Source organism: Pteropus alecto, unplaced genomic scaffold, assembly GCF_000325575.1.
Source record: "Pteropus alecto unplaced genomic scaffold, ASM32557v1 scaffold50, whole genome shotgun sequence".
Lineage (NCBI taxonomy): Eukaryota > Metazoa > Chordata > Mammalia > Chiroptera > Pteropodidae > Pteropus > Pteropus alecto.
In genome coordinates, this window is record NW_006431918.1 from 4,745,977 (window position 1) to 4,757,254 (window position 11,278).

At 40.9% G+C, this 11,278-nt stretch overlaps 1 protein-coding gene across 6 annotated transcripts in view; it reads left to right on the plus strand.

Annotated features, from left to right (window-relative positions):
- NUGGC (nuclear GTPase, germinal center associated) overlaps window positions 1–11,278 on the plus strand; it is a 51,119-nt gene that overhangs the window by 4,705 nt on the left and 35,136 nt on the right. For 3 of the 6 annotated variants that reach the window (XM_025042563.1, XM_025042551.1, XM_006906247.3), the window contains exons 4-6: window positions 3,837–3,939; window positions 9,165–9,253; window positions 11,158–11,262. In XM_025042563.1, the coding sequence (XP_024898331.1) occupies window positions 9,211–9,253; window positions 11,158–11,262 (148 nt within the window). In that variant the 5' untranslated portion in view covers window positions 3,837–3,939; window positions 9,165–9,210. Of the gene's footprint in view, window positions 1–1,091; window positions 1,204–3,836; window positions 3,940–9,164; window positions 9,254–11,157; window positions 11,263–11,278 lie in introns of all 6 variants that reach the window. The other 3 variants (XM_025042556.1, XM_025042558.1, XM_025042562.1) reach the window with 3 other exon arrangements.

Genomic DNA, 11,278 nt, shown 5'->3' on the forward strand with positions numbered 1-11,278 from the left:
AGGGATTGTATAAAATGGAGTCACTGTAACCAAGCTGCTAAAATTATTAACATTATGAAAGTTGAAGCATGAGGAAAGACTCTATTGTTGTTTTTAACTAGCCTGGGAACTTTCCAGTTACATTGATGCCCGGATCTAAGTCTGGTAACCCACTAATTACCCCCTGAAAAACTCATGTATCTAGGCCATCTGATTACCCCAATGAAGGACTCATGTATATATCCACCTGCCATCGGTTATGCAGACCGCTGCATGTGACCAGGTCACCTGGCACCCATCTTCCAAACCACCTGGCATCCCTCATCCTGACAGCCTGACATCTGACCAGTAACTGTCCTGGACCAATCCTACAGCTAAGGATGCAGGACTGCTAATTCTCAAGAATGTGGTTTTTTCTATAAGAACTTTTAACTTTTCTTTCCTCTTTGGAACACTTTTGGGTTTTTGCCTAGCTGTGTTTTCAGTTTGCAAACTAAGACTCTTGACTAAATCTCTATCATTTATTTATAGCAAAGCCTCTAGACTTTTTGAGTTCATTTGACAGAAGTCAGAGAACTGATGCACCGGTGGGGTGGGATGGGGCACAGTGCAGCTCATGTAAGACCTTGTAGGCCTTTGTAAAGCTTTTGCCTTTTACTCTAAGTGACATGGAGAGCCACTGGAGGATTTTTAGCAGAGATATGATCTGATCTATAAAATTCTCTATTTGCTGTGTTAATAGACTGTTGGCGGGGGCGGGAGGGGGATGGTGGTGGTGGTGTGCGCCTGGAAGATCAGTTAGGTGGCTATTATCATACCAATGCAGATGATTCTGAAACTTTGATGCACATTAGGATCACCTGGAGAATAGTGGAAAATCCCAGTGCTCAGGTCACATCCCATACAAATTAAATCAAAATATCAAGGATGGGAGCCAGGCATCAGTATTTTTAAAAGATCCTTGGGTGATTCTAATGTGCAGCAAAGTTTGGGAACCACTGAATGAGGCCAGAGGTGATAACAACTTGAATCAGCATAGTAGGCAATGGAGGCATTAAGAAGTGTTTAGATTCTGAATATATTTTGAAGATTTCAATAAGACTTCCTGACAGATCAGATGTGGGATATGAGAGAAGACACACATCAGCATCGAAGATGACACTGAAGGTTTTGGACCGAGGGACTGGAACCATGTCATTGCTGTTAGCTGAAATGGAAAAGACTGTAGGTGGAGTAGGGTTTTATTAGGGGGCGGGGGGCAGGGCTTGGGGTTCCATTTGAATATGTTGTGTTCAGGATGCCTCGTGAGCTGTAAGACATGAAAAAGGTTGGGGCTAGAGATACCATTTGAGAGTTAGAGGCACAGAGGTGAAATTTAAAGCTATGAAATAGGGTGGATGTGGAAAAGAAAGAGAAGAGACCAAAGACTAAGCTTTGGGGTGTTCTATTGTTATCAGATCGAGGAGAAGGCTGAGGTGGTACCTTGAGGGAGATGAGAAGAAAACTAGGAGAGTGAGGTTACTTGGAATCTAAGTGAAGAAAGTGATTTAAGGAGCAAGGTGATCCACTGGGTCGAATGCTATTGGGAGTCAAGCGAGATGAAGGTTGAAAATTAATAAGGATCACTAGGAAATTTAATAACACTTTCATGGAATGGTAGAGGTGAAGGCTTGACTGGAATAGGCTTATGATAGATTGAGAGGAGAGGCATTTGAGACAGGGAGTTTAGACAACTCTTTGGACGGGTTTTGCCATAAAGAACTGCAGAGAAATAGGGTAACTGGCAGGGAAACTGGGGTCAAAGGGAGTGTGTGTTTGTTAAAATGGAATTGTTGCCAAAGCCAGCTAATACCAGGTTCTTGGGTCCCAATGTCATAGAAATGAGCACTGGACCTGATTATGAAGTTCGGCAAGGAAATCGTTTTTGAGAGATAGCTAGCACACCAGGTAACCAGCAAGAAGGAAGGAATGGCTGGTTCCCTGATAAGACTGTGTGAGGGGCTTCTGTAGGCTGCTCGGAGAGGGAGAGGGCTGGGGAGGGGAAGCTGGTGGGCTGTCCCATGACTGATCATTCCTGAAAAAAAATGTCTCCATCTCACGGTCAGCAGATGTCTGCTCAATCTCGTCTCATGACAGGGTTTTCCTTCAGGTCCTATAAAAACAAACTTACACAGGAGTTTTACAATCTCTGGCTTTTCTTGAAATGATTAACATCATGGGAATGGAACCTGCTGGTTATGTTACAGGGTCTGCTGATTGCATTGTTTTTCTCCTTCTTAGTTATGTACATTCAGGATGTGGGCAACGGGTAGTTAATCAGTGTCTCGGCCTTTTCCCTTTGCATTCCTGACCTAATAGCAAGAATGGAATTTGGTTTTACAATGGAGTCCCTCTTGTTATATCCCCATGCTAGTTCAGAATAATTAACAGCAAGTTTGTATGTCTATGGGAATAATCCAGTGAAGAGTGAAAATTTGGTGAATTAAGAGGAAAGGGGAAAATACGCTGTGTAGTCCTGGAGTTGGAGAAAGAGAATGGAATCTGGTGCACAAGGGAAAGTATTAGCTTCTGATGGGCATATGGATGGTTCATTTATTAACAGACTGAAAGGCAGAGCACGTGAGTGCAGATTCTGATAGGTGGTTGGGTGAGATGGTCCGACTCTGTGGACGTTCTCTTTCAGTCGCTTCAGTATTTTCAGCGAATATGAAAATTCTGGTAGTTTCCCCAAACTTGTAACAGATCTAGCATTTGAGTGTCCAGAGCAGATATCAAGGAACATCATAAAGAACCCTGGCAGCTTTAAAAGTGATAAAAATTAATTTAGTTACTAGATACTTTAGCAGTACCTCTGATTAAGAATTCAGCTAACTATTGAAGCAAGACACAGCCAGTAGAGGGAGAGCTAAGCACATGTGACAGGAATAGAAGTAGAAAGTGTGGTTTTGCCCAGAGGTAAAAAAAATCAAACACTAATGATGGTATTCACATTGATTTTCTTTGTTTTGAACTTTATATTGTATTTCTATGGTTTTCTCATGGATAAGGCATACCATCTTGTCAAAAGTTCAAAGCAATTTTTAAGACTACAGTCTAAATATTTATCTTCAATTCTTTTTGATCTCTTTGCCTGTTGAGCCTCTCTTTGGACTAAAAACATACCTATAGTTACTGAGGGTTATCTTTGTAATGACTGAGTATACCTTTGAAGGTCAGATACTACCTGAAGTTGAAGGTTAGACAAAAAAAAAAAAATAGCCTTTTCCCTGTACTTGATGTGATCATTTAGGTGGCCAGACAAAGCAAAGTGGAGTAGGTTCTACTTTCTTCTCTTCTGGACAGCATTTTACATTTTTTTAAAAAAAAATATAGATGTGAAATTTTAATTCCAGAAAGAGTTCTTTAAATTGTGTGACACTCATTTCCACAATCAAACAGTATAATGTTGTTTGGTTTTGGATGAATTTCAAGACTTTGTAACAAGAATCAATTTATCTTCACCACCTTTTATTATACATCTCTCCTAGTTGTCTTGTATTTGGGGGCATAGGTACCAGTGCTTTGTCTCTTTTGGGACTGGGGCATTTTTCCTATTTGCTTCAGTAAGTCAGATCCATCAAAGAAAAGATACTGCAGTCTATTTGGAAAGGAAAAATAACTAAAATCTGCCTACTTATAGGAATAAGGCAGAAAAGAATATAAGATCCCTAATTCACATACAATTTAAGTTTGAATGAAAAGGGAAAATAATCTGAATCAATTTCTGCGGGAGGACATTGTCCATAAATAACCCTCTGACGACAAATTGGTTTCACTTCTGCTTGTGCAAATACGACTTCGTGACCGTGGCCACAAAGGGTTGTATACCCCAGCTGGTTCTACATGTCTATACTCAGGCAAAGAAACTGCCATCATCTCCACTGTGGACTCCTGGAGCCAAAGCAGAAAAAGTGACGTCTGGTAAGTTATTTCTCTTGTGTAATTTATGCTGTAACTTATGGCTGATTTTAAAAAATAGACATTAGATTTATAGAAAAATTGAGAGGATAGTACAGAGAGGTCCCATATAACCCACACCCAATTTCCTCTCTTACATTAGTAAGATATAGTTGATCAGATATTCTGTAGGATTCTCTTCTATTGAGATTTATGGGGTTTTATTTGTTTTTTGTTTTTCGTGATTAGACTAGAGTTATGGGGTTAGGGGAGAAAGATCACAGAACTAAAGTGATGTTCTCATCGCATCACATATATACTACCAACACGATTTATGACTGTTGGTGTTGACCTCGATCACCTGGCTGAGGCAGTGTTTGTCAGGTTTCTCCACTGTAAACTTACTCTGTCCCTCCCCCTCCCTTCCATACTGTCCTCTTTGGAAGGAAGTCACTCTGCACAGCCCGCACTTAAGGAACAGGGGGCTATGCTTCCTCTCCTTGAGGGTAGAGTAGCTACATAAAGTATTTGGATTTTTTTTTTTTATGTGGATTTGTTTCTTCTCCCTCTCTTCATTTGCTTAAGATAAATTATTTCTTGAAGGAAAGTGAATTCTACTTTCTTGTGTAAGTTATTTTAAGGCTATATAAAGGCCAATGAATTAGAAATCTGGAGGATCGGGGATTTTTACTTAACAGTGTGATCTTAGGTAGGTTACTAATCATTCCTCCCCAAAGAAAACATACCTGTAGGCGTCATTGGGATAGTATTCATGTCATCTTATGCCTCATTAACTTTGGCAAGCTTGGGGGAGCAATATGAGAGGATTCAAATTCTGAAAAAGTACGTTATGAAAATATCTGCTCATTTTATTTGTCTATTCACCCGGGAGAGAAGGACAGAAAATCATGTCATCCCAATGCCTCCTCTACTGTATCTACCTCTGGTGGCTGTGTTTCTAATATTGCACACTTCAGCCGTTGCATTAACGCTCAAAATATAACTCTTTGCCTTTGGGGGTTTGAAGGTCCTTGTTTCACTTTTGCTTCTAAGTCGTGTTTAAATTGCTCCTTTGAGACATACCTCGTTTGAAAGAGCAGTGCGATATCCAATATGAGGGTTGGAAATGTTGCCAACACTAAAGGTACTTAAACCTTAAAAAGAAAGGAAATCAACCCTAAATGCCATCAAAATTCCATCGTTAGTACAGATGCTTAAGTGTCCGTAGAGCAACTTTGCATGCAATGTCATCTTTAATCCTCACAATGAGCTCTGGATATAGGTATTTTTACATTCTCATTTTATATGTGGATAAACTGAGGCTAAGAGAGGTTAGATGATTTGTTCAGTGTCACATTGAAGTACTGGATCAAGATCTAAAAATTCAGGCATTCTGACTCTAAATCCTGAGTAACTTTTATTACACTATTCACTATCTGGAATGTAAGCCCTGTGTGTGCAGACGACTTAACCCATTTTGTTTCCTGATGTATTTCCAGCACCTAGAACAGTGCCTGGCACATAGTAGACACTCGACAAGTATTTGTTGAATAAATATAATTTCTGCCATTGTTAATCTCATTATCTAAGACATATTTAAAAGATAAACTTCATTCTTTCAACAAATATTTATTCAGTGCTTACTATGTACCAAGCACATCCCACATTTATTAAAAGTGGGGAATAAATGAAAGTTAATGATCAAAATGCCCCTTAAAGAACTTAGCTAATTTAAGCATTTTGATTTTTTTTTCCTATTAGTGCTGCCTTGGGCTGGCCGTAGCAGGTAGAAATGAAAAAAAAAAAACAACAAGAATAATGTTGGGAGGAGTGAGTGATATGAGGCAAAGTAGGCTGAGATGAGATTCTGACTAAAAGGGAAGAGCTAAGGGAGGGAAAAGGACTCCGGTAATTCTTAATTAACACATTTAATTCTGCATCAGACACAGAATGAATGCAGTAAAAGTGTACTATTCTCTCTCTCTCTCTCGCACACACACACACACACACACACACACACACACACACACACACACACACACACACACACACACTGGCTTGTTTTACTTCTGAGGATACTGAAGGATTTCAGGCAGTAGCTTTAGTTTGAGTCCCTAAGTACAATTTTATCAAGTTGCTTCTCTCATTCCGTATTTGTGGGCACTATTCCCTCCATTCTCCTACTCTTGAGCTCCAGAGCCTTTGCTTAAACAGCACCTATTAGAAGTCGCTTGATGGAATGAAGAGAACACTGAACATGGAGTCACGATGTGACCTTGGACAAGTTCTTTCCTCTCTCTGGGCCTCAGTGTCCATATCTGTAAAAGAAGGGGCTCCAGAGCGTCCTTTATTTAATTCCACTGTATGACGCTGTTAGAGTAGAGGAATGACGATTGCATGTGTCACCTCTGTTATGTTATTTTACAGAAAAAGACAATAAGAAAACACGAACAGAAGAATGAGTGGGAGAAGCAAGCATAACTGTCAAAAGTCGTAATTATTTAACAGGAAACTCGTTCTGTGCAACCTTCCCATATCTAGCCAAATATACAGAGAGTCTCATTTAAAAGACTCTATTCTTAGGCTCAGTGCACATGAATGTAAATAAGTACTAAAAGCAAAACTTAATGCTAACCACGTAGTTGAAATACAAGTGAAATAAACCACAAATGAAAACCTTGTCTGGATGAGCAATAGATTTGGACTGTTTCCAATTGCGTCTCCACAGAAACCAGATTTTTGCAAAATTTCACCATCATTACTGCTTCTCTTTGGGAAGAAAGTGGATCCCAACATTTGAAGAAAGACTTTGCACCTATGGGTTGTTTACCGCTTAAAGCAAATGAACCTGAAATTCAGTGATTTCAGTTGTGCTATTTTTGATTACACAAGAGCCCTCGTCATTGGTTAGGTCTTGGTTTCAACAAAAGGTGACATTTCAAAACAAGAACTCTAATCCTTTCAGTACCCTACTTAATCAGAGAACATTCACACTTTTAGGACTAGTCTGATCTTTCATTTATAGATGGGAAAAAAGGGCCTCAAGCGGTGAAATGATTTGTCTGAAGTCTTATAGCTCCTTCGGTTGGTGGCAAAGCCAGACTGGAATCTTCCACACCAGATTCCCAGCTTCATGACCTTTCCATCACATCATTTAGTTCAACCCAATGACTATACACTGTCTATACCTTACCCCCCGCCCCCCAATTAACTGATATGTTTGTTTATAGGTTACTCTTTTTGAATGCTTGGCACTTAACTTCCTGTCCTTCTTCAGCCTTTTTTGTAAATGCTCTCTTTCCATTTTCCATTTTTTTTGTTTGCCAATCAAATGATCCCATCCAGCTGGTTTTTGAACAGTGGCAAAGGAATGTGAAGCCCACAACCACAACTCAAACAATTCCCACCTTCTCCAAATTTCAGTCAAGGGGCACAGATTACTCGTGTGCTGGTACCAGAGATTCTGTTACAGTGGGAGGCTCACGATTTGGTGTCGTAACTGCATGTAGCTAAACCCAATCCAACCCCACATAGTTACATGCCAACAGCCCTTGCTGGCCTCCGTTTCCCATTGATTTGGTAAATGAAGTTAGATGAAGTGAAGTTTCTGTGACCCTAACGGAAGCCAGAACCACTGCCTGCATTCCAGAATTTGGTGAACACATGTGCTTCTACTTTAAACCCACTTCCCTCTCAGACGAAAGGGCCTTAAGCTCAGTGTTCGTTCTTTCGGGTTTCATCCAGCTCACCTATTTCTTCCTGACATTTGACGGCCAGAACACAGGTTGTGCTGGAGGTCTGCAGTGGGTCTGTCCACTGATAGGGCCACATACTTTGTTTTGTTTCCTGCGCCCACTGTGATGTGATCCTAACATCTAGGGTAACTAAGGCTCATTGAGCTGCTGTCTTCAGAAAACAACAAATCTCTTTCCAAGGAGTAATTCTGGTTCTGTGTCTAAGACATTACCATATTCTTGTGCAGGTTATAAATCATCTGCCTTTTTTTATTTCCCTCCTGACTCACCTGGGTTTTGATGTGGTTTAGCATTTCCAACTCAGCATTTCAAACCAGGAGTTGTGTGTGTCTCTCATGAATTTTAGTTACTTCATAGGGCACTTTCACTCCCAGCTCTATGATGAACATTTTAAGCAAGAACATAAAAATCTTGGATTTGTAGTAGACTTAAAATTCACCTGATGAGTCCTGATTTTCATTAGGGGTTAATATGTAAATGAAACACGGTCTTCCTAACAGCCTGTGGGCCTGGTGGGGGTTGAGGTCAGGTGAGGTTTTGCATATTTCAGAAGAGCTGGTGACTCTTTCCTTTTGAATTACATGGCTGAGTGATCCAAATAGCAACATCAGATATGGGGCGTAGGCACTTTCAGTGCTCCCCACTTGTATTCCTCACATTCTCTTCTCAGTGTGGAGACAAAGAAGCTCCAGGATAGTGCATCCCCACCCGATCTGTGCAGTGCCCTCTCTTCTGAGCCTCTGTAGGTTCAGTTCGCCTCCATGACCAAGCCCTGCCTGCTGGTGAACAGAACACGGGTTGGATCTGACATTTCTCCTTTTGGAGGTGCCTCTCTTGCTCCCTCCTCTGCAGATGCCCCATGCTGTATCATTGTGTATAGCCCCCAGTAGGGCTGTCCTTCTAAGCTTTTATTCTATTTCAGTGGGGTGGGATGGTGAGGAAGCTCCAGAGAACCTAGTTACTATATCTCTCTTTCCCCATTATGTAGCCCCCAAAGCAATTCCAGGGAATCCTAGGAATATCCAAAGTTCCACCTATTTATCAGATTCTTGCTGAGACCTGCTGGGACTAATTTTCACTGGCACAAGGGTTCAAGGCTTATCTGACTGGGGCACTGATGTCACCCAAAGCAGCAAAGCTATATAATTTCACCTTCATGGTTTAGTCACTAGAGGTTATTCTCAGTTCAGAGTGAGTTGCCTTAAGTATCTCAGGTCATATCAGTTTAAAGTTCTATAGGCACAACTATTGTTGAAAACCAATGGACAAGCATTGATTTTTGTCATCTTTAAGTCAACACATAGTATACTAGGCATTGTGAGGGATTCAAAGTTAAGTTAAAATGATCATTTCCTTTTGGGGCTTGAAGTCTAGTTGGGGAAATAAAGCATAAGCAGATTTCCATGTTATTAAAAAAATTTTTTTGTTTGTTTTTTGTATTTACAATTTCTGCTGTTCCCACTCCCACCCCTTGTACTTGGTTTGTATTTTTAGGCTTGTTCTCCTAAGTGGACGAAAGCAGTCATTTATATAACAGGAAATGGCAGAAACTGAGGATTTTGTGGGCCAGGAGCAGCATCCAGGTACCATCCCTACAATAACCCCTGATGAAGTAAACAAACTGCTTTCCATTACACAATCAAGGGCAAATGGGCTGAGACTGTGTTTAACATTGTTCCTTGCTCTTTATTCTGAAGCTGCTTTCTCATGACATGTTTTGATAGTGAATGAATATATATTATTTCACTGATAACTAAAATATCCTGTTCATGATGTAGTGGACTGTCTGACTAGCAATTCAATTTGTTCCTCCCCGCTTTCAAAGAAGGGTCTCAAAAACCTTCCTGAGTTTTCCATAGGTAGCCTCTTTTACAATGGGCAAGGTAGGGCCCCTGGAATTTTTTCAGATGCTTTCCTTAGAAGGGGAGATGTGGGGTGACTCACATTGCAGTCAGTGAGGTGGATCCCTCCCTGCAAGGCTGGGTGTGGGGCCCCTAGAGCCAAGCAAGGACCCTTTTCTAGGAAGATGAAGGAAAGTAACCCCTATGTCCAGTAAATGGGGTGTATCACATCCTTTGTGTTTTGAGAATCAAAGAGGCTTAGGGGCAAGGGAAGCTGTGTTTCTGGATTAGTGGGGTAGTGACTAGCATATGAGGAATGGCTGGGCATACAAACCCAAAGAGCTGCAATTTGGGGGCACCCTTGGTTGAACTTAGCCTTCAAGGAGTGAGGTTGTTTTGCTTGGGAGATCCATGGCAGTCTGGAGCAAAGGTCTGGATCAGCAATGAACCTGTGTCCTGGAGTCAGGCTATCTGAGATCAGTTTTCAAAAGTGACACCTTGTGGAAGCAAGAAGCAATGGCAGCAGCACACTATGGTTTCCTTCTTCGGACTGCCCCCACCCATCCCTACTGCTCTCTCTCCTCAGATAATGTGTAAGTGCTAGAAAAGCCGAGGGGGTGCTTGACAATTATAAGGAATAAGAGATGTGCCAGTTTATTCCAGTTACAATTTAATATAAAAATCTTTTCCTTAAACTGTATAGATCCAAGATGGAATACTTTCTCCTTCCAGGTGGTTTTCATTTTAGAAACTGAAGAATTTTAAAATCCTGCTGTTTAATTTGACATATTAGCCTTTGCTTTAGTTGAGAAATAAGCTTCAATCTTTTATCATATTGATTGCCAACGCTTATAAAGTTGAAATAAAGGCCACGGATATGGACCTGTCCCTTGTTTTATACATGTGGCTAAGATACTGTGCCAACATTGTTTACACAAAAGAGTTTCTGAGTTACAAAGTCAAGAACAAGGCCCGACATCCATTTGCTTTCTTTCCACAGACACTTTTTCTAATGCAGACTAAAGAGTTCTTTAGCCTGTAGCTGGCCTGGGGGCCCGAGTAACATATTCTTTTCTTCTCTGCCTCTTCCTTTCCAGCTCCAGCCACTGAGCCTGCAACTACTTGGTATTTAGTTCTAAGGCAGTTCTTAAACTGAGACAGGATGAATTCTTTGAGTTGAGCTTAATCATTAAGTTAGAATGTCTGAGATAGAAGAGTCTGGAGTACAAGCTCTTTCAATTACCTGTCACTGCATGAGCATGAGGTGGCAGAGATTCGGGCTTTGGCAAACAGCGTACCTCTGCACTGCAATACTCTATGGGCTTCTCTCTATATAGTTGGCACTTGATAAAGACTATCACGCCATTTTGACTCTCAGGATTTTCAAACAGGAACTGTTCATTTCATTTCGACATATCTTCTGGGGACAGATGTTGGACTATGCATTTTGGAATTAGATGCAAAGTCCTGAGAAGTAGGAACCAGACTGGAATGGCCTAACAGTTGCCTGCTTCTGAAATGTGCCTATAGGCATGCAATGCTGGCAGGGATCCGCTTAGACTTTTTGGGTTTGTGTATTGATAAAGGTCAGGCAAATATACCACGGCCCAAGACCTATGATTTTATGTAACTCTGTTTATCTCTAGTCAACGACAATTTATTTAAAGAACCGATGAGAAAAAGAAGAAGATCAGATCGAGACCAGCGGTTCCGAGCATTTCCCTCCATGGAACAAAGCGCCCTTAAGGAATGTGAGTCGGAACCGCT